The 24552-nt window shown below is 39.9% G+C and overlaps 1 protein-coding gene across 1 annotated transcript in view; it reads right to left on the bottom strand.

Moving 5' to 3' along the window:
- The window catches only part of INO80C (INO80 complex subunit C), a 30350-nt gene extending 8192 nt beyond the window's left edge, over positions 1-22158 (bottom strand). The window contains exons 1-2 of the mRNA XM_030231426.2: positions 21738-22158; positions 1678-1788 (exon numbers count right to left, since the gene is read on the bottom strand). Of these exons, the coding sequence (XP_030087286.1) occupies positions 1678-1788; positions 21738-21872 (246 nt within the window). The 5' untranslated portion in view covers positions 21873-22158. The remainder of the gene's footprint in view (positions 1-1677; positions 1789-21737) is intronic.
- Positions 22159-24552: the final 2394 nt, after the last annotated feature.

Genomic DNA, 24552 nt, shown 5'->3' with positions numbered 1-24552 from the left:
TGAACAGCATCTCACACACCTACAATGAAAAGGCAACGACTGCCAAGCACCAATGAACCAAACAAAGTTTAGAGAACGCTAAAGCTAGGACAGGTGGAGCTACTGCTCTACAGCAGCTATTGCTCTACACAAGTATCAGAAAGTCTTTTTCCCCTCACCCATTGTCAAAAGATGTAAATTCCAATCAGAAAGCTTAAGAAAAGGAAATTTCTTCCTCCTTCTTTTCTCTTCTCTTACGTCTACCCTCTGCAGTAAGCTAATGGCTCAAACTTAGGCATACATATGAGAGAGAGACCATTTGATTTATTTTCTTCCTTTTAAGGCAAATTAGGCTGGAAAGATGCAAAAACCCATCCAAATTGTTACTGCCAGGTCATACCAATGCTGATTAACATGCAATGCATTTCTTCTCAAATTAGTTACTGTATTGGAGGGGACAATTTCATGGGTTTTATTATAACTGCCTATTATTTCTGCAGCAGTTGCCAAAGACCCTGTACATTCATTATTATTTCAAGCATGCAGACATTAGTATTGCCTCTTTGGAAATGGTGACATCCCTCTAAGAACTCAAGGATCAGCTCAGGGGTTCACAGATATTTAAATCCTATGTGGAAGCTACATGGGATGCCTCTGGGCACAAAAGGAGCTTTTGCAGTAAGCCCCGTTTCTCAAAGATGCTGGTGCTTGCTGGAGGATTAGTGAGGAAAGTATATGGTTGTTTGAACGCCCCTCTCATGACTGAAGTTGTCTGCAAAGCAGATGTAGGGCAACTCACATGTCAGAGATTAATTTCATACCCCCTGCCAAACCTGTGCTTAGTGAGCTGTGCGTTGCCCGATTACTCCTTATGTGCTGTGGGATATTGTATCTTGTTCATGCAGAGTGAAATCTGGGATAAAATCCTTCTTTCTAAGTACTGGCTTAGGCCCAGCAGTCTGAGAGGTTTGCTTGTCTAGAAAGCATTTGTACAGTGTGCCAATGAGCTGGCCTTGGCACAGCAAGATAAAAAGATATCAAAAACAAACCTAGCATTACTAATTTAATCTTCTTCACCTTCGCTCCTAGTTTAACCCTCAGAGTGTTAGGAGCCTGCATTTCATCAGCTGTCAGTGTTTATATGACTGAATGCTGGCAGGCCAGACTTCTAGGGAGCACAGAGCATTTTGCTTCTAAATCTAGCCATGACTGGAAGAAGACGCCACAAATCTGTTAAGAGTTTCAGGGACCAGAAGAAAAGCAAAATGCCATTTGCTAATGACTCTGTGGCTAATTTCTAGCTCAACTGCTTTGCAGCCTGCCTTGACTTGGAACTGGAACATGGGATTCATACATTCATAGTATTAATTGTTCCTCTCTAGCTGTGGTAGTTTGTGAGATACCATATCATAAAACATCCACACTTACCTGCACCTAACAGGTTTCCTCACTCTGTTCCAGAATTTAATAGAACAGTTCTGCCTCTGGACCAGTGCCATTCTCATGCTATAATACAGTGTGCACTTTAGACTATGGTGTTACATGGATTGAGGTGAATTTCTTAAAAATTGTCAACCTTTTATTTGGCTATTAAGCTTATTTCTTAATATTTACACTCGGAACATGGTTAAATAGAATCCTAGTAAGTCTTTCATGGGAAAAGTTTGGAATTTCAAATTGTTAAGATAATATACTTACAATGAAGTTTGGGTCTTTAAATGGTAACGGCTTGGCAGTAGTTTCCACTGATCCTGTGCTGGAGTCTGTGTTCAGAAGTTTATTTTCACTCACAGCCTCTCCACCTGCACTCTGCAGAAAAAATACAGTCTTACTGCTTGTTACTCTGAGCAATTTTAACTGGAGATGGAGGCATCTGCTGTACTACCTACCTGTTGCCTTTTTAGCTTTCCTATCTCTTTTGAATCTGAAGATGTTGTATGCCAAGAGTGGGGAAGCGTGAAACAGAGTATTTCTCAATCAATTTACAACTGACACACAAAAGGGAGGAGGGGAATAGAGTGGCCAAAGCCCACTGAGTAAAAACTGCATGGGCTTTATTGCACTATTAATGAAAGCCACCTCATCTCACTTTATAAAGTGCAAGACAGCATGTGCAACTCAAACCAGCAGAAATGCACACTGTTTTAGAATGTTCTGTATAAAGTATTAACAGGAATATATAAAATTTATAAAAAGTCTTTTCATCAACTTTCTAAAGAAAAATGGGTTAATCATTTTATTCTTCATCCTTGGTGCCAGCTGTGCTTGAGCAAGGACTGAGAAAAACTATTTTATTATATAACATTTTTATATGCAAGCTTTACAAAATTTTCATGGGTGCTAGTTAGTGTTTTCTAGTTTTCTTTATGGTTTGTTTATTTATTTAGCAGGAAGAGCAGTCAGAAAAGATGTGTGTAACTGGAAAGCTAAAAAAGTTGTGTCTAAGCAGTCTAACCAATTTCTGATAATTCTGCATGGCTGAGTTTATGGGTTTTTAAAAATTTTTTAGTGACCTATAAGGCTCCACATTACCAGAACTAACCCAAGCTACACAAATAAATGTGTATTTGAAATCCTCATCTAACCTGAAGTCAGTGCAAATTTTGCCACTGAGTTTGGTAGTTTAGTCAATAGGAATTCATACCTTGATTTTTTTTTTTTTTTTTTTTTTGGCTAAAAGCTAAGTCAGTATTTACTGAGTGAATGGTTAAAATGTTTTGTCATGTTATGTTTAGAGAGATAATACTTAGGGGAAAAAAGTGTTTTCCTGTAAAAACCTTTTGTGTTGATACAATACTCATTTAAGTATGAAAAAAAAGACTGCTATTATTTGTGGCTTATTGGGAGCACCTCTACAAACCGGGCTATAAAGCAAAGGCCATGATTCAGCATATCTTTCTCCATGTTACTACAAGGGAATTGTTTTTAATTTCAATACATGCAAAAGTAATTACATGATTAGGGACTAGGCAAGCTGAACTCTTCTTAGGGGAAATACTTCAGTCATTCTGCAGTGCCTATTTTCAACGCAGCAAAGAGAGGTCTTAAATATTGGAAGTATAAAGTAAAAAAGCAATGTTTCTAGTGCCTTACTAAAATAAAAAATATGAATAGAAATAATCTGTTTTCAAAACAACACAGTAGTCTGTAAGTCCATATTACAGGAGATAAGGTAATAATAACATCAGCAGAAGCAACACTGAAGCCTATAGCTTAAACTTGATTCTTCCATTGAGGACAGAAAACATTAAAAGGCAGTGACTGTCAGAGAAACAGAACAAATGCAGATGGATGTTTAGAAACATGTATATTATGTGGCAGTGAGCAGAGAAAATATCTTCATCAATCCTGAGTAAAGTGGCTTTATACACTGAGCTCCTAGGTTTTAAAGTATATTTTTGAACATGCATGCTTCTAGCACTTCAGATTTCAGCAGCAAACATTAGTCAGCTTTGAGAAAGACAAAACTTGAAATACAAGATTATGTTTCATGAATTCATTATCTCTGATACTGCTCATTATCAGTGTAAATTCTCTTAAGTAGAAGAATCAGCACTCAGATTTATTCTTCAAAGCATTCTTGCCTTTTATTTGGTACCATCTGGTTGGTTTTAAACCCAGTTCCACAGATAATTACTTTATCACTTTTGCCCCTTCAGTGATCTTCTCGTAAGTATTCTGGTTTCTATGAAACAGGCTTTGAGTAGTATTTCAACAATAACTCAACATAGTAACGAGTACTTTAAGACTCAGCAAATAGAAATAGTTAAATAGTAAAGGGGAAGAAGCTTCCTTATGCATACAGTCTGTACTTTCTGCAGCTGGATGGATTTACATACTACCCTCACTGTCTTCAGTAATTTTTTCTGTGTGGATTCAGTGCTAATCTTGCTGGTACAGTGGGAAGGAAAGTAAGGAATTGTTCCTGGCAGGGCAATTCCTCAATGTAAATATTACATGTAATTTCTTTTCCGTACCACCTCCTAAGGGATTTCAGGTACTAAAGCTGCTAAGAGTCAGGCTAGTTCTCATTACAGGACAGATCTTGATTTTGTTGGTGCCAGTATCCCTTGCATGATGGAAGAGGCAGCACGATTTAGAGCAGCAACTGCTGCTTTTTGGGTTTATTGCCCATCAAGGCATCAGGTTCATGGAATCACCCAAATCATCCTCCAGTGCCAGTGAGACATAATGCCAGCAGTAGCCTCTGGATCTGTCATGGACAATTTGAGAGCAGCAGTTTCCTGTCCAAGGCAAAGGATGCAGGGCTGTAAAGCAGTTTTCATATCACTGAGGCATGCAGCTGATACCATGATTTCAGAGCCCTGTGACAGACTGGGAAGCAAATAAGACTGAGTATTATGATTCCAGTTAAATGCTGGGAACTGAGATAAAGACATACTGCAGAGGTATGCCAGTTCCCTCACTCAGCACTGCTTGTACGAAAATTCTGATTTTTAGCAATGGGACCATGGCAGAGAGACGCTAATGTGCTTCTCTTTCTGGAAAAACATTAAAGAGTTGAGCAGAAGCACTGCTTCCCGAATAATGTGCTATTGCACAGAGGCGTGAACTCTGGCAGTACAGAGCTTTGAAAAGCTCTTCCCGTGCAGCCTGCAGAAGTCTCAGCTGATATCCTTTGCAGCTTTATAGCCACAAACTGCAAGTGCCTATAAAATCTACAAATCTCTCTGGCCTATGTTTTAAACATCAGGATTTAAAGCATAGGAAACTTCATGTAATTTTTTAGGTTTGTTTTCTGAAAGTTTTATAATGGCAGGGGATATGGATCTACCTTTGTTCTGCAAAACACATATTTCCTGAAAGTGAATAATACAGTGATAATACAAACCGTTATTTACAGCCTGAAAAGAGATTCCTCAGTGAACAATTACTGCACAGTAAAGGTAATATTTAACTTTTAATATCAGTTGAACAAATCTCTCCCAAATGTGCTTGTTCTCTTGGTGGTTCAGATTGGAAGACAGTTCATCCTTCACTGTCATGTGCTGGGACAAACAAACAGGAAGAATTCAAATGCCCTTTGTAGTCCTGTGAAGTGACGATGGTGGCGTGAGCACAGTGAGGAAGTGTCTGTCACCAGGGAACACGCTCTGCTCAATGCGTGCTGTAACCCCCAGTCACGTGTGGGGCAGCTTCCCCTTCCTGCCCAGTCCACAGCCCATCCCCAGCACATTTTCCCCACTGAGCCACTCTGTTACCTAATTCCCTCACCCCCGGACTCCTGGGATAATCCCAAATGCTTTGCTTTGGGGCTAAAAAGAAGGTGCAAGTATGGGCTGAAATGCTCAAAAGCTTCTTTAAAGTTTCTTTTTAACTGATCTTGTAAACAATCTTTATGGGAAATTCAATATACACTTCAAGGAGAGAGCAGCTTTTAACGTGCACTTTATAACTAAATTGTGTCTTTTAAATGGTAGTTTATGTAACTAGGGCTACAGGGAATTTGTGCTACATTAGTCACTAAGCAGTATGTTTTTCTTCATAGTCTGTTGAAGATTATAGCAACAAAGATTTTGGAGTGGCTTTACGTTTACAGGCTACACCTGCATGGAAAAATGAAGATGTGACATCAGTACAGCTGATGTTTATGCTAGTTTTACTGCAAATAAGGAAAAACCACTGCAGTAAAGACCGCAGCTAAGTCATCAGTAACTATCAGTAACTCATACTCTCCCAGCACCTCCTTCTGTGGTTATTAATCCCCACTGAAGTCCATGTTGCCACTTCTCATGTTATCCCTCTCTATTCTTCTCCTCCTCCTCCCAGTATCCCCAGGCATTGAACAGCCTTGACTGGAATGGTGTGTATTAAAAGTCAGAGGCAGCAGGTCAAATACTTCTTACAGGAGCACTTGTGCAATTTTATTCCCTTTGTAAAGTTGTGTTTATGTGATGCAGCTGAATTTTAACTACAATCACAGTATGGCAAATTGGAAACCTCTATCCCTCCTGGGACAGACGAGAGAAATAGTGAGGGGATGAGCTTCTATTTTGCAGTTCTTTTCACAAGACCATCTATCGAGTATTCAGAGGATCCTTGCTGGGTGGGACAATGCCCTCCCTGTTATGTCCTAGGACTGGGTGATAGTAGCCCAAGTGAGGAAGATGGCAGAGGACTTAGGAGCAAAAATTTGAGAGAGCCTGAAAACCTGCAGCAAATGCTTGGGAGTCATAATAAGTTTGTTTTACAAGCAGCCAAGTCTGGGGAAGAGACCTGGCCTAAGCTTTGCTACCTTTCCACTGGTTTCTTTAGAGTAAAGCCAAACCCCAGGAATGAGCCTAGTTTGGACCCTGCTGTATATACTGTCTGTACTGGGAGGAAACACACTGGGAGGCTGCTTATTCACAAACTACTTTCAGTATTAGGTTTTGGTAGATCTATTAATTTTTCATATATATTTTGTTCCAAAATCCCTACCACAGATGTTTTCACATGATTTCCAAAAACTGAGCCATCTGTCTGGTTTTATTTAGAGAGGAAAAGCAAACCTCGTAGACCATGGAAGCTGATTTCTTTGTTTTGGCTATTTCTAGCTGGAATCAGCACTGTGGGGTTTGGGATGGGTGTCTGCAATGACACTAAATACCAGGTGAAATTAGCTTATTATGAAAGCGCTTGCTTCACACATAATTTTTTTTTTTAATTCCCCCAGCAAGAATTAAAATTGCACAACTTCAGTATATATTGGAATAGCTGATATATACTGAAGTAAAATTTCATACCTATTTACTTTCAGATTATATTCTATAACATTTTTAAATTATTTTAGACTAATAGGATTTTACTATGTATTAAAAACCCATGAAGGTATGAAACATAAAGTCAAGATGTAAATACATGCATTTCTGGCGTCCTGTCAGTGCATACCATGCATGTCATGGCTTAGAAAAAAAAATGGATTTGCACATCACTGAAGGTATAATATGACCATTAGTGTCCAGTTTCACTAGGTGTTAAGAGTTTTACATGCTAAAAAAAAAAAAAAATTAAAACCAGAAGGTAACTGAACAGTGTGTTGGTAAATCAAAATTTAAATGCATAAATAAATTCTATGAGAACTAGAAAGAGAGTTTCTAATTTAAGGATGCAAAAACAATACTGAAAACATTCTTTCTGTTTTCTGCAAATCATTAATTTGTTAGTTTTGACAATACATTGAATACAAGAATTATAGATAAAAGTGATTGCACATGTTGGATTTTGGTTTGGCTTTTTTTTCTGTATTCAGTATTTTTGAAATGCTGGCTTTGTCTTATAGTCATGATGACAGTGTTGTACATCACCATTGAAAACAAAGTAAGAGGTGTCTGGCCCCAAGCACCCAGTTTACTGAGGAACCTACTTGTCTTCAACCTTTCTATGTGAAATACAATAAATAGTCTAAATTTTTTTACCTTCTTTTGGCAGCTGATTTTCATAATCACAATACTACTACAATGTTTCTTTAACTCAGCTTCAATAATGGCGCATGTCTAATTATTCCTGTAGTAGGTTACTTCCAAAGAACCAATATCTGACTTGTGGCAACTTACTTGGCTTTTAGTTGTGTGTAAGTTCTGTGATATTCTGACAAGAGCTGTGGCATGCAGCCAGGAAAGAAAATGGTAATTTATAAAATCGATGGATAATACCTGTATTTTCACTAGCAGACAATTACAGTGAGTGAGAATGCCATGTGGAAACAGAGCACGAATGTCACTAGATGACAGCAGCAATAATATGAGCAGACTTTTTAAAATTGGGAGTAGAACCTGAATGTCAGCTATTTAACAGAGTGCCAGCTAATACTGCTCAAACTGGAACATATATTAAGCTGTTTGATTAATATATTAGCTCTCACTATAACAAGGCTGGCCCAGGCTCTTGCACATTCTGAATATTTAAATCATTTAACTTTGCATGATGACATGACAGGGGCCATTAAAACTTGAACACGTACCCTCTGGCAGACAAAAATGCAGCTCTTTACATTACTGGGAATAATTCACTGAGAAAGGTGTCAGAATTAGATGTGTTTAAGCTCAAGTTAAAATGGTGGTTAAAAAATTTCTCATTGCCAACAGTATAACCATGCTACATTTCTGAAAGCAAACTTATTGAAGACTCAGTAACAATGCAGGACTGACGAAACAGCTCTGTCTAGAAGAAGATTAACTCTATCCACATCTGTGACAGAAGGGTTTGCTAGAAAGACCTTTTCAGTAAGGTTGCATTTTACTAGTTCTTGGATTCAGCAGGAAAACCTTTTTCCCTCTTTCTTTCCACTCACTAAAATGAAGCCCAGTGCAACTTCCCCATTCTTTTCTCTCTCAGCATTTGGGTGCACGGTAGTATTTTAGCAATGTTCTCCCTTCACAGAGGATCTTACCTTATTTTGGGCATAGGACAAAATTGAAAATGTTCAAATGCCAAGAAGAAAAAAAAAAAAACTCTAATCTTGCACATTCACAGCAAATTTTGTTGCACAGGTCACTGAAGAACTGAATTTACTTTAAAACCCCTGAAATCTGAGTAGTATCCAGCTATTAAGTACAGTACAGGTCCTTGTCCTTGATTTCAAGCAGCTACTACGGTTGGCAAGTCATTTGTGTATACAGTTTAAATTGGAAGTAAATCCATCTAAGTCAGTGGGTTTTATCCCTGTCAACTCATCTTAAAAAACAAAGGTCCTAGCATAGGTTTCTGCTTCCACTGACATCACAAATAAATATCCCAAAGGCCTGACAACAAAAATATTTTTGCTTAAATTACCACATTGTCCACAGATGCTACTGCTGTTTTCACTTATAAAGAAAGCTGAAGGAGGGTTGTTAAAAACAAATACAACAGCACAAAGTTTGAAATCAGACTGCTGGACTATTATAATAATTATAATTTATAATTCCAAGTACACATATCACTAAATGCACTTCTTCTAACCATTTCCCAGAGGATTTTTGAGTCATGTACTATTTACCTGTAAAAGACTTACAAAACCTGCCTTTCCTAAAGCAGTGGTTCTTTCCCTCTGACTTGCTCAGCATTTCCACTGAGCATCAAAAGTTAATCAACTGTGTAAATTGACTCAAACATATGACTAAAATTTAGACATAATCTCTGCTGTTGGGTATATAAGAGTATGGGGGAAGGTGTTTGAAGCAGGACATGGAAAACACTTCAACTGCAATTTAAATAAATAAAGATAATACACAAAGACACATAAGCTGCCCAGATAGCAATCTCGACATTATGCTTTCGAACTTCTGCTGTTCTGAGACGAGTTAAACATCTCACATTCCAACTGCCTCAGAAAGGCTGAATAAAATTTTACTCATGCACTAAAAGATTGGACTGTCACAAAGTGATGGATGGCTTTTCTATGCTCTCTGTAGGGCATTTCAATACCATAGACTCCAAGTGCTCTTGATTAAAAGGCGACATTCTCATTTAGGGTCCTGTCAGTGCCTGAGCATAAAACCATTATCATTCACCTGCACTGGTGGTTCCAGTGACAAAATACTTATCAAAATGTATAAAATACTAATTACTTTAGTCACTTTGATAGAGGTATAAAACACCCTAATGCAAAGCTCTATTATGATGTGCGAGGGTTAGAATTCAAAATTAAAAATGCAACCAAAGGGAGAATAAGATTTTAATTACATTCCCCACCTCTCAAGCATTTCTTAAAAACCTGAGGGAAAAAGACATAGCAATTTCTTGACACAAGATCTCCTTTCATAATGGTACTGCTCACTTAAAAAAAAAAAACAAAAACAAACAAACCAAGAAAAACTCAAGTTCAATTTCTTCTCTTCAAAATTATTAAGCAGTCAAACACAGAATAAGATGAACAAGCCTCAGTAAAAAGCTTGGATTTATTCTCAAGAGATTTCAAATGACAAATATGTTTTCCCATTTAAAGACATTTAAGTACTGTGATAGGCAAATTTTTATAACTTACAGATATTTAAAGGAAAAAAATTACTATTTCCTGTGGGGAAAAGTCTCAAATAAAATGTAATTGGGACACAACTGTGAATAGCTTCATGCTATCCCAGAAAAACTTGGTTTAATTTGCATTTGCCACAAAGCTCCCTTTGGCTTAAATAATAGCAAGGGATCTCTCACTTTTAGATTTCATTTGGTGGATTGGGACTACTCCTTGTTTATAAAGTTTGACAGTTTTCTTTATTAAGAAAATTGTAACTTGGACAAATTCATAAGCATAAGCTGAATGGCATTGCCAAAGTGGCCCTAGAGCTAAAACTTTCAGAATATTTAGAATCCAAAAGCATGTGTTGGGTCATACTTATATCAAGGGTAAAAGTGAGCTCAGCTAACCGAATATTTTGATCCCTCTAAATAAAAAAGTCTCCTAAATTGATGGGCTTTAAGACTGAAAATAGATGGAAGCATACTAGCAAAAAAGACTACAGTAAATCACAATTGAATTTTTATAAAAAAACTGCCAGTATGTTCCTTTCTCTATCAGAAAAAAATCAGTCAAGGACTTTGGCTAAACTGCATCTTAAAGTTTAAAATACATCATTTGGTACAGCACAGCTAAGGTCAAAGTACTTCTGGAGAAAAGAGTGGAGGATTACAATATGCTCATGTGCCATTAACATTGTAATGCTGCTCAGGGAGCATACCAGAATCCCTGTGCCGAGTAACAGCCTTCAGCCAAGGAAGGAGAAGGATCCAAGTCCATTCATCTACACGTGACTGAATCAAGGACAAGGAAAGCAAAAAGTTATTAGCTCCTATGATTGATGGGAGACTAATTTCATTCTGAAAAAAAAAACAAAAAAACAAACCCCTTCAGTTTCCACATTGTAGTTTATTCTGTAGAACATTATCCATTCTGATGGGAAATAACACTTGCGTAACAAAGAAAAACAAAGCAACTTTTCTTCAAGGAGAGGCAATTAAATAGTTTTGACTGAAAATAGGGGGTATCTTTCAGAGCTCCTACTCTATCTATTTTGCTAAGGAATTAGAAGAGTTAAATTTGACCTTCAAAATGTTATGGACTACTGGGTAAACCAATACAGAAAACAAATATTCACTTTTGCATTTTCCCTATTTTTTTTTGCACATTTTAGCACTTGATTCTGTTTTTCTTGTCACTTTAAGGATATTAAAATTCTAGGTTTATTTCATTTCTGCTAACCACACTACTTCTGCCAGTGCATTGCAATCTAAAGTTACTTAGAAGAAGGTTTTTCCATTTGTGCACAGGTATTTAAGATTGCCAAACTGAAACACCATGTCAGAAACACAAAGCTTAGGTACATTGATCTATGAAACATTGCAATGCTACAGGAACTGAGAATAAAAACATTTTCTACAGACCTTCAAAAAGTTATCAAAGGTATAATGTATCAGAGAGCAGTAATTTTATCAGATGCTCCAAAGGTCTTTTAAATAAGACAAGAAAATAAACTATACTTCGGACTTTAAACTTCTTCAAGCTAAATCTGTCATCTTTGTTATTTGTCTCATATTATAGGACAAAAAAAAATCAGGTTGCATATGCCCTGAATACTTCAATCACTTTCCTTTCTCTAGTAAACTCACTACCAACCATTCCAAATTTGAATAGCGCACCAGTTTCCTGTACTCAGCAGAACTGTAGGTGCATTATCTGATGGATACCTACATTTAACTGGATAATGAAAAACAACCAACCTGACAACTAAACCAAAATAAACATATGGCAAATTCTAATTTAGATGAAAATAAGGTAATATAAGTATCTCTTGTAGACTATTTTGAGGCAGCTCAGGAGAAAAAGGGAAGACGGAGTTGTCTGGTAGAGCTAATTTGAAGGCAAATTTCTGACATATTTCTGCAGAAACATTTGTACAAGTAGGTGGTTGTTTACTCAGCTACACAAGTTCTGTGGCACTTCACCCTGATACCATATATTGAAGTTGAGGAACTGCAGCAGATCTGAAAAGTGCCAGACAGTTCATGTTTTCAAATAAACTTCTACCCCAACTACCTTTTTTGCTTGAAATAAAATAGAGCTATTAAAAGACTTCACTTGCCACCACATTCAAATCAGTGAAGTTTTGGTATCACATCCACTATTGTAGGTGAGAGGGGAAACATACACTTTGTGGTGGGTTTAACAGGATCCTGTTTTAAGACATTTCCCACAATGAATTATTCAGCAAATAAAAAAATACCTTTTGGACAGATAAAAAAAAAAAAAGGACAAGCATAAAAAGGGCAAGTCTGTAACTGTAAAAAAAGGCAATTCTGGCTGCAACAAGTAGGTTTAACAAAAAGTCAGATGAAAAAGGAGTTTCTGAGTGGAGAAAAATAAAGGTCATTAATGTGAGACTTAAACTAGCACTTCTAGTTCTAGACTATGTAAATAAAGATAATCAACTTAAAGAATAAGACCTTTCCAGATTACTACTTTGGTTTGAGGTGCCTGAGTACACTGTGCATATATCAAGGAAAAATGGCCTTCTTCTATTCCTCTTTGCTGACTTTAACAGCTAATTTTGTTGTCAGAACATTGTCCTGTCCTTTCAAGAGAAGAGCAGTTCTACTAAAACATAACCACTGTTACAGTATAGGGAGACTTAATACTGCCTAAATTTGGTCGTTGATTTTTGAGGTAATTTTCACGTTTGAATCAGCCTATGACAGGGGTGTTGGACTGTTTGTTTAGGGAGAGGACACACCCATCTTAGTCACACAATCAGACATCTGAAGTTGATACAGTAACACTGAATCACTGAGGCTGGAAGGGGTCTCAGGTCACCAGCTCACCACCTGCTCAAAGCAGGGTCAAAACTGACCTTGGACTAGATTCCTGGGGCTTTGCCCCAGCAGGCCCCAAACACTTCCAAGCACAGAGATTGCACAACTCTCCGTGCAGCTCTCCGTCTCCCCAGCTAGAAATCAGTATCTTATAAAAAAGAAAACACTGGTTTTAGTAACAAAAAGCTCTTTTGGTTATAAGCAGTCATATAATTCACATTAATTACTGCCCAAATTTCTTCATGTTCCAATTCAGCAGTATTTTGCTGTAGTCCTGATAGTTTCGGGGCATAAATGTAACAAAGTTTTTAAACAGACGAGTCATCTTTATTAAAGGTACCAGTTTATCTAGAAAATTAGGACAAGTTTTTGGATGGACAGCATACCAATACACCACAGATTCAACAGAAAGACTTTTTATGGCACATAAGTTTCACACAGTTTCCTAGAGGGTTTTAACTGCCTCCACCTTTATCCTAAGCGATGAGTGTTTTCACAATACTTTCTCCCTTGCCTGAGGAACATCGCCTATCCTCCTGAGATGCCAATAATCTTTGCTTCAAATATGGTCTCCTTGATTCATATCTAACCAAACTCCAAGCAGTAGTTCTGTATTTAGCTTGGGAAGCTGCTGTTTCATTTTCAAATATGATAAAAACACCTAAATGCCTTTGATTTGAGTTTTCCAGCTGTACTGCTTAAGTGACATTAGCCACACCTGTAAGCCTTGTCTAATTTATGCAGAAACTATCATAGGTGTCTTAGCCTTTCCTGCCTTTCTTCTTGTTCTTTCATTAACTCAGAACAGTAAAAATCTGAGGAAGCAATAAATAATGCTGTCATGATAAGCACACTGCATCCTCATGAACATCGAGGTAAGTAAAGCTACAAGCATGTCAACACTCCAAGGGCAAAAACTCAAAAACCTAAGTTGCTTAAAACTGTGTACAAGGTTCTACCTCTAGGCCTGTGGATGTTTGCAAAATGAGCTATCTTTTTTAATTACATCAGGTTTTATGTAGTACACATATTAGGTAGGTTGTACACAGAAGCATGGAATTTTGTGTGTTTATTGAAAATTAATTAATTATACAACAAATCATACTTCTCTGTTTAATAAATGATAAAAAGGCAAATATGATACTAAGAGCCTCTTTTCATGTGGTAAATCTAAGCAATGGCCTACAATGCTTTATAAAAGGAATTTAATCTTTTAATTCTCAAAAACACTCCTTGTCCACAGCAGGGTCTTTTAATCAGCAAGGACAGTTTTTCTTCCTGAGTCAGCCAGTACTTACATCCTGGGACAGGGCAATTACAAGACATGTAGCCACAGATATTTACCCCTTCCAAAATGATGGCTACGCCACAGTGTAAGTATGTATTACTCACAAAAGAGTTTCCTTCTATGCATTTCAAATTTGTCTCTTGAATTAACAGTATTGCATTTTTACTACAACATAAACACATCTTATTAGATGGCATGACTATTTCACTTTTTGTCTAGAGTTTAGAAAGGAAATTAGTTCTGATCCCTGTTTGCAGAACTGTGTTTTTTATATTAAAATTATCATAAGACAAAACATGTCTTGGAACAGAGAGAAAACCTCCATCCTTGGCTGTAGAGGAGAACACCTTTCCACACTCCCACTCAGACCTGCTTTTAGCCTAGTGGTTAGGGTGTGCTTGGGAAAAAAGGGTTTGAATTCCTTCAGGCAGTGGCAGGAACAGGTAACTTCAAGTGGAGGACAGATTAAGGACTTGTAAGGACAGATGATATAAGAAGCAAGTTTCAGTGCAAAGGTGTGCTTCTACTTTTGAAAGAAAGGATATAATACCTGTTTTCAAAAAGGCAGATGTTCATGGTTCTGAATCCCAAGTAGAATGAGTTTCCTAAATCTTCAGGGAAAAATATAACTAGGACCAGTACATATTTCTTGATAACTTATTTTGTTTGCATCTCACAGTTAGCAGAATCAGCTGAGGGACTTAGAGGCTGACAGACAAGCAATATGACAGCTGAAGCTGCTACTTTGCAGGCCTTTCCGCAGGAAGGGACACAAGATCAAGCATTTCATTTAGTCTGTAAGAGTCAACTAATGAAATCTGGAATTAAGAGTATGCATGAAAACTCATGCATACTCTCATGAAACTCATAAAATAGGTTGCTGGTAGTGGACAAGTGGTTTTCCTTGCCACTTGGTCATGCCTCTTCCTTGTGCTACACCCCACAGCTGTTAGACTTCCCTGTGAATCAGTTCAGTTCACCAGTGCAGCAGCAAGCAATGCAGCCTCCAGGGGAGGGGGAACGTTTGGCAAATCCTGACAGCAGACCTCTATAGTGGGAACAGGTCTGGGGAGAACCAAAGCTGGCATGATGCACACAGCAGGAACATGAAGCTGAGACTTGTGGAGGTGGATAAGAGGGAAGAAGATAGGAGGAGAGTGGGATTCCAGTAATGAGAAACTGATCCATTTGCCTAATTGAGCCTCTTAAAGTTGCAGGTGTGCTTTGCAGTGAGGCAAGACATGCTGTTTATGGATACGAATTCTTGTGTCAGGGCCAGGCATACTTCCCAACACAGTGTGTCACAGCTTTTATGGCTTTCTGCAGGTTGAAATAAACAGCCAATCTCTCCATTCTGTTTTCTTGGAATGTTTGAAAAATGTGTTCACAACCCTCCCTGGGTAATAAATTAATATTAGCCTTTCTAATCCAAAATGAACACCTTGAATAAACAGATACAATATATAATTGGTATAACTACAAATGCATTGCTACAGCAAGAATTGAAGTTAGTACCAAACACAATTATTGCACTTTAGAAAAATGTGAAAAACAGTCTAACTCCACTTCAAATCTGCAATATCTAGACAGTTAAGTTACTGCAAATTTTCTTTTGTTAATCTGAATATTTTACAGCACTAACTGGATTCTGAGATCACTTTTTAGGGATACTACCTCTCAAGAGAAAATTTCATGTGAAAGGACATTTATGAGGTGTTTTAGATTGCTCTTTCTCCTTCAAAAAATAATCTATCCTATGTTATCTCCTTATGATTGATGTGGCAAACCATCTTTATTAAGTCTCCTAAATTTCCTGCATGTTTATTATGAATCCTAAAACTAGGTGTGATCATAGTAAGACTCCATTTTGTGTTAGCTAAAGGAAAGATTAAAATTGTCTGCTAGAACAAATGAAGAAGGGTAAAAACCCCATGACACCAGCATACTGATGCTCATAGTAAAAGGCAAGACATATATGCTTTTGCCTTTCTACAACATAACACATTTGTGTTTACTCTAAAACTAAAATCTATTCACATTTGGTTGGGGGAGGTAGGTAATTCTTTGAGATTGGTATTTTCTGGTTTAGAAATTCACATACTTTTATGATTATAGATCATCTGAAGCCTTCAAAATGTGATAAATGTCAAGCAAAGTTAATTCTTAGCTCTGTTTTGACAGTTTCCATTTTAACTTAGATTGTTCTAGAAAAGCACTTCCCTTTTTAAAATACAGCTAAGCTTAAAACACACATAAATTTTGCCAGATTTCTGTAGAAAATCTGCTTTTTGTCTTTTAATTACCATTTTTCCTCATCAGGGACTGGAGGGATTCTCGTTTTTTAACAGATTTAACTTCAAATGTGCAAGTGACAAAAAATGGCGCTTGGGGATAATCCTGTTCCTCTTTCGTGGACTGCCTGAAAATAAGATGTACTTTGGGAAGAGTATTGCAGCTATTCACTATCAGCTTTGTTGCAGAAAGTATCTTTGTGGTGCAGAGTCTGAAAGGATTAGATATAAGCAGTGACCCTCTGAGAGCTTCCATCTGAGAGCTTCAAGTCTGGGGGATTTTCTCTGTGGTCTGGTGACATGCACTGTGAGGCCAGAGTAGGTTAACATGTGTGGGATAGCTCTGCCAATTGAAATGCTGCCTGCTAAAACTCTTGTTAAGACACAGCAATTTGTCTTGAACTGGCTGCTAGTTTTGTAAGAGCCAAAACTCTTGGGTAGGGTTTGGTACAATTGTGCAAGTGGCTGAATTCGAAGAGCTCACTTTAGCAGTTTTTATCAGTAACTAGCAATCACCTGCAATCTAACATGGTATCTATATTTTATCCAATGGAAGTGTCATTTAAATCAATTTAATTAGGTTTGAATTAGCATCCTGTGGGAACACATTGTATCTTTTAAAGATACCATTCCAGGCAAGCAGTAGCCTCAGACTGGAACTGCTTCACTGGTTAAATTCTTGTATTTTTGGTTACTGTTACGATCTTACAGGATGAGAGAGGTTTTAAAATAAAAAGTGTAGTCTAGAGCATAATGACATGATAGCATTTTAATAAACTGGCAAATAGATATGTACTTATATACATATACCTTGCTAGCATGCTGTGTCAGGTTCCTTTCTGTCTTTCAGGGCAGGTGGATTGGTAAGAAATGCTACTTGTTTATTAAATTCCCAACTACAAAGCAGAATCATGCTTTTCTTTAGCACAAAGTCTGATATGGTCTAGCAGAAAATCTCTAAGTCTAATAAGCCTAATACAAAATAACTAGAATAAGTTTGGTATCATACTGATTACAGTAAACAAGGTCTGAAGTGGTAAGTAGGTAATTTTTAATTTCCACTCAGAAAGTTGTCATACTGTGCACACTGAAGGACATCCTCTAAAAGATTGTCCCAGAACATGGTGACAGCAGCAGCTCAGCTCAGTAGCTCTAGTGGTACTTGCAAATTCTGTAGTTAAACTCATTCACCCTAACCTTGATTTTCAGGAACTAATAGCCAGATCAAATGGGCTCTTTAATAAAAAGTTATTTTGAAATTGATTTGATGGTTTCCTACTAAGAGTGCTAGGCTTGGTAAAATAGCATGACAGGAGAATTGATTAAATTTACTGAAATTTAGGGTCAAATTCTATGCTGTTTATGTACTAAGTATAAGCTCCCTGCTTTAAGTGGGCAGCTTTTGAATACATAACAGTAACCAAGTTAATATGTATATATTTAAGTCCACTTATTGAACTTACAGCTGTCTATCAGAACTGTGAAATCCAATGATCTTCAGTTTATGAAATAAAAACATCAAAATATAGATACATCTAAAATAAAAATGGAGTTCTAATTGTATCAGAGTCACTCCATTTATTTTTGTGTGGTGCATTAGACAAGCTTATTTAACAGGATAGTAACAAAACCACTTTGATTTTATTTTCAAACATTGTTGTATAGCTTTTGCTGTTAAGCATAGAATGAGAAATACAGAAAGCATTAAGCAGGCATACCAGTAGTACTGCTGCAATAATAATAATTATAGATAAAATCAGTATAAATGCTTCACCAGTTTAAGTCTGAAGTTATTTCACAAATAATGTAAGCAAATTTTATTTACCATATTATTTAGCATAATTGCTCTATTTAATTTTTCCTATGATAAAATCAGAAACGTTTTTTCCAAATCATTCTCCTATCTTACTGCAAATTTTATCTTTAAAGATTGCTACCTGTCACAGAAAATCATTTTACTTTATTACTTACATCTTGATCTAGAATATACTCTTTTAAAAGCTTCCTGTTGCAGTATAATTTATAAAAATAATGTTGTGAACCTTAAGGTAGAGAAACTGGTGGCATTTTAACATCAGTATCAAAGATTCTATGCCAGGTTAAGTGATAGTAATTAATGAGACAGGAGACCTGGAAACAAGTCTGAACAACAGCCAGGGATGGAGCTGAATCAGCAGCTATTGGGAACCACTGGGCAGGGATATCTAAGGGAATGGTGCTGTATAAATCACTACACAGCACTGGTTTTGACACATTAATGTTACCATTTAATATACATAATAACCCTCAACAGGGCTGCAGCAAAGACTGAGGTATTTTGCAGTGGCACAACAACATGGGAGGAATAATTGTGTAATGCTGATGAAAGTGAAGTAATCAATTTGCAATCATGCTTTCCTGTGAACTCACTTTTACTATTACATTTGGTAAACACAGGCATTATGTCCAAAAAGCATGTGTCTCCTTCTGCAGACATGACTGACAAGCCCTATGAGCAATGTGCTTCCAAAACAAATATGACTCAATACCTTTGGGTTGGTAACTCACACAAATCACACAAAATGTTCTGAGTTGGAAGGGACCAACAAGGATCATCAATTCCAGCTCTCAAGTGAATGGCCCATATGGGAATTGAACCCAGAACCTTGGTGTTATTAGCACAGTGCTCTAAAAGAAAAGATGAAGAATGTTTTTTGGTAATGTTCCTAACGTGTATCTTAGAGAAAGCAGCATGTTTCTTCACATGTTGAAGAAACAAAATCAAAATGTGGTTTATAAAAATCTGTATGCTGTGTGATAATTGTGCCTTCTTGTAGGATATAAACAGTCACTCAAACTAATTGATTACACTGCTATTCTTAAGCAAATTTGTTATATAAAAAAATGAACCCATTCTTGAAATTTGCAGTTTTACCAGACCAGTGTGTCTTTCAGGGTGAGCATTTTGACAGCTGCTTGTGACATAGAGCACATGAGAGAAAAACTAAGTATACAATTTGCAGAACTGACAGAAATCCTTTTTTTTAATTTCACAAAGATCGAATCAGAGACATGGGGATGTTCACAGCTGGCACAATGTGAGGTGTATTTTCACATAGGCCTGCACGAGGTTCTCAGCAGAAGTTACTACTTAATACAAGAGGGGGCCACAGATCTAAGTTGACCCCTGCAGGTAGTTTTAAACCTTCCAGTAGGGATTTTCTTACCTGCAGTTTGCTAGTTAACCAAGGAAATAATATCAGTTTACTTAAACCACAAACCATTTCATGCTGAGCCATTTCATGGCATGTTTTGGTGAGCTATGGCATAATCAACATTTTTAACTCAAAGCATGCAGAACCCCTATTTCATTTCTGTTTGAACTGGCTTACTCCAGAGCAAGACAGCAATATTGAATGAGATTGCTACAATGAGCTGTTTCTTGTCCCATTCCTGAGGTTACACATTTTCCGAGGCATTTTTTTATTTTCCTTGTGGGATTGATCTGCACTGCTGAAGTCAATGAATGCATACGATGACTTGGATGTTGTGTTGAGAAATTACTTCTTTCTCCACTGAAATGGCTTGTGAGAAGAATTACAAAAACTGTTTATCACACAATACTGAAACCCAGCTTGAGTAAGAAATCATGGATTGTCTCATAACACTGGAAACTGTCCACAAGAGTAAGTCTGGTGTGAACTTTGGAAAACAGTTTTAGAGGCTGAAGGGTGTGGGGAAGTCTTAAGCACGAACTACTTTATACACATTTAAGTTATGTATCAATATATGATGCTTTATATCTGCATACACACACACACACACATGCACAGAACAGACCGCTCCACACTGGAAAATTCAGATCATCATCACCTCTATCATGTCAGGCAGTAATTCTTCACAGTAGTGGTGCAGTTTGCTAGTGACATTAAGCACTATGGTGTGTACTCCCTGTCCTAGGATAAGCCCACCAGAAAAGAAACCATGTAACTGCCACGGGGTGAAAACAAGAGCATCATTCAAATGAGGAGGAAGAGTTTATCTGTGCTCTCATGCGTGTACAATGGCTTCTATTTGCCCGGAGAGGAGATTGCTGAAAAATGCATAAGCATTTTTCCTGATGCGAAAACAAGCAACCTAACTGGCAGTAGGGCAGACTTTGTAGCTATGCTACTGTTACAGCTCATGAAATATTACTGAGAAGAATCATTTCTAGGGGGAAGAAAAAAGTCTGCCATTTTTTCCAACCTTCTTTTGACCACTATCTTTCTAAGATTTTAATACCAAAATCTTTCTAGAAGTAATCCAAGACATAAAAGCCTCTCAAGTCTATAGAGATGTCATGTACACGCTGACTCTGAACATCTTCTAGGAGTTCATTCTGGATGATGAGATGCCACCTCATCATCAAGAGGCAGATGAAGAACAGAATTTTTTGAGTAATTGCTTATTTCTATAATGGTGCGATCTACACTTCATCATCAAGAGGTAGATGACATCAACTGGGGATAGGTGCTGGTGTGACACAATGCAGAAGACAAGGCTGCACCACCCGCTGGGATTGAGGTTTGGAGTTTAGAACAAACTGACATTAATAGCCCTTCTCCCTCCCTGACTGATCCCCAAAACTCAGGCTCTGAGGTTATATCTTCATTTCACATGTAAATAAATCTTTTATCCACTCAGTCCACCTGGGAGAAGGCCATGTGCGCTGCACACAGCAGATCTAGCAGCTCCTGGATTGTGCTCTGTCCAGCACTAGTCCCTCCTCCGCGACAGCTCGGCTGCCCCACACTAAAATCAGCATCACACAGGGCCAGAGATCTGTGAATCTGGGGGTACGCACGGAGCTCAGGCACGGCACAACCCCGCGTACAGAGTTGCTACTGGAGGGGAGCGCAGGGAACAGCGAGCTGCGGGGCGGCTTGGTGAGGACGTGTCACCCACCACACGTGTGCCACCACACACGGTATCTCGGTGGTCACAAACGCAGCCTCGTTCCACGGCACCCCGGTTAAGCTTTGCCTCATCCGGCCGCACACCCGGCCGGGGAAGGGGGGGAACGCCGCCACCGGTCCAGCTGTGCACGTGGAGGGGAGGGGACACAACCTCCACGCTGCAGCGGCACGAAGGAAGGCCCGACAGTCGGCGTCCCGACCTCTGAAGGGCCCCGCCGGCCCGAGGGACACCGCAGAGGGCTCGGCAGCTTCCAGCGCGGCCACAGGCTGGACGGGAGACGAGGAGGCAGGGATGCCGGGGAAGGCGGGGGAGTCCCGGGACACCCGCGGTACCGGGAGCGGGGACAGCCCCGACGGGAAGGGGCTGTGGAACACGCTCCCAGCGGGCGGGAATGGGCGGGGAAAGGCAGGCCGATACCGCGCATGCGCGCCGGTCACCCCCCTTCTAAGTACTACCTGCGAGCTGCCAGGCGCCGTCGCCTTCTTTTTCTTGGTGGGGCCGCCGCCGGTGCCCGGGCTCGCCGGGCGCTTCTTGCTGCGGGACGCGGTCCCGGCAGGAGACGAGGCGGCGGCGGGGACCAGGCTCGCCATGCCGCTCCGGGCCGGGAACTCTCCCCTTCCCCTGCTGCTGTGGCTGTGCTGCGGCCGCGCGTGCGCAGTGTCGGCGGCGCGGCTCCGCCACCCTGGGCCGGGCCTGGTCGGGGAGGCCGAGGGGGACTCGGCCGGCGCATGTGAGGCGCAGAGCTCGGAAGGAAGCACCTCTGCCGCCTCCTCGTTGCCCTGCCGTGTTGCGGGCCCCTTCTCAGAGACCCAGCTGCGGTGGCAGTCTCGGCCCCGGGGTAGCCCGTGTGCGTGGGAGGTAGCAAAGTGTGTCGAGGTGAGGGGTTTCTCCCCGTAGAGGGTGAGCGGGCCTGGAAAAGGCGCTGGGTCTGAGTCATTTATAGCACAGAGAGGCCTTTGCAGTTGGACTCAAAGGTAGCAAAGATCTCTTCCGACTTTGACAATTCTATGGTTCTAACTGTGTAACCTTTGAAAATGTAAGTTATTACAGTTAACATTAAAAATGTCTACAGCTGGCTGATACTGATTGCCTGTCTGGGTAATTCCTAGTCCTTAAGATTCGGTTGCTTCTACAATGTTTTGGTGTGGCTGGTGGCCTGGTCTAGTGATTTTTCCTCTTGCAATCTGGAATAGTTTTGCACTGGAGAAACATACCGGAATAGATTTGAGGGAAGTTGGACAGTTTTCATGGTCCATTTACTGTCTGTGCTGTTTTACACCATGCCCCAGAGAACTGGTTGGTGGTGAGGTGATGTTGCACAGTTCTTAAACTGCTTGGTGACTGAGAAAACCGAGCTTTGTGCTTGCATGCACCTGCATTTAACATGCTGGTCAACTTATTGCCATGTTTGTTTGAGCTACTTCTACGCAGTGCCAGTCTGCCAGGTTTCCAGCTGCAGCTGCATGCGATCCTGTCCCAGCGCATGCCTTGCAGAGAGGCAGAGGTCCAAGAAGTTGATATTCAGGCATAAAAATTAGGTCACGTTTATAGACAGTGCTGTAATGAGGACTGAGCTTGGACACAGTAGGGGTGCCAGGCAGTGCTGTGTAAAACAAAAACTTTGAAGGTGGCCTGAAAGAGAGTTGAAGACAAAAGCTTGGACTTCCAGGCTGTGTTCCAGGCACCTATGTATGTAGCAGAAAAGCAGGGTAAGATTTGTTTTCCAGGGGCATAAGCAGGGCCTTGTACAAACATCCAAGTCCCATATTCTTTCTAACTGTGGTTGCTGTCTTTCTGTCTGAGCACACAGGCTGCCAGCAGCACCACAAAGCCAACTAGTAGACTGGATTGCATTTGCCCTTAGTGAGTGTTGCAGGCGTGTGTGTGCTCTGCAGTTCATGTTTCTTCTCACTTCAGTGGACAGCATGTTCAAAAGGGTGACCTGAGTGTGGAATTAGCAGGGACACTGGGAATCACAGGGGAGTTGTGTCCCTTGGTAAAGCCAGATCTGCTTTGCCGTGCGCTCAAAACATTGATCTTGTCTCAGTCAGCCTTTTCTTGTTCCCAGGGCTGGGTCCCAGCCCTCTCCCACGCACATGCTGTGTGCTCAGCTCCCAGGCATGCCCAATTCAATAGGAAACATACCTTATCACAGGGGTGCTTTTACTGAGAGGAGCAGCTTTAATGCAAGTGAATCATGCAGAGACTTAACATGCTACATCAGTGAAAGTTTTTAAATAGTGCTTAGTCAGGCATTTTCTTACCTGTACCCGTTTTTATCAATTGGTTGACTAAAAAAATCACAAGGCCCATATGTATTGCAGCAATGTTAAGTACAACAGAATTTTACACAGTACCAAATGCTTTGTGGAATCACAGAATGGGTCAGGTTGAAGGGACCACGGTTGATCATCTGGTCCAACGTCCCTGCTCAAGCAGGGTCATCCCAGAAACATGACACAGGATTGTGTCCCGACACTTCTTGAGTATCTCTGGTAAGGGAGACCCTGCACCCTCTTGGGGCACTCAGTTCCAGTGCTCAGTCACCTGCACAGTAAAGAAGTTCTTCCTCATATTCAAGTGGAATTTCCTTCACATCAGTTTCTCACTGTTACTTCTTGTCCTTTTGCTCAGCACCACTGAGCAGACCCTGGATCCATCTTCTTGGCACCCTTCATTCAGATACCGACAGACATTCATGAGGTCCCCTCTCAGTTGTCTCTTCTCAAGGCTGGACAGGCCAAGTTCCCTCAGCCTTTCCTCATAAGAGAGATGTTGACCCGCTCCAGGAGCTCCTGTTTCTCTTGTACTGAGTGAGAAGCCAAGAACTGAACACAGCACTCCAGAGGCGGCCTCAGTAGATCTGAGTAGAAGGGCAGGATCACCTCCCTCCACCTGCTGGCAATGCTTTTCCTAATGTGCACCTCAGAATCTTACTGGCTTTCTTGGCCGTGGCTCATGGAGAGCTCACTCACGGACAGCGTGTGTGCCAGGGACCCCATGTCCTTCTCCACAGAGCTGCTTCCCAGCAGCTCAGCCCCCAGCCTGTCCTGGTGCAGGGCTGCCTCCCCCGGTGCAGGATCCTGCATTTGCCTTTGTTGAATTTCAGACAGCTCCCCTCTGCCCATCTCCACCCTGTCAAAGTGCCTCTGAAGGGCTGCACAGCCCTCTGGGGTATCACCCTCTCCTCCCAACTTTGTGTTATCAGGGAACTTGCTGAGCAGAACTCTGCCCCTTCCGCTGAGTCATTGATGAACAAGTTAACACTGT

The sequence above is a fragment of the Serinus canaria genome, chromosome 2 (genome assembly GCF_022539315.1).
Source record: "Serinus canaria isolate serCan28SL12 chromosome 2, serCan2020, whole genome shotgun sequence".
Lineage (NCBI taxonomy): Eukaryota > Metazoa > Chordata > Aves > Passeriformes > Fringillidae > Serinus > Serinus canaria.
Note: the sequence above shows the minus strand (reverse complement) of the source record. Positions and strands in the feature narration are given on the sequence as shown.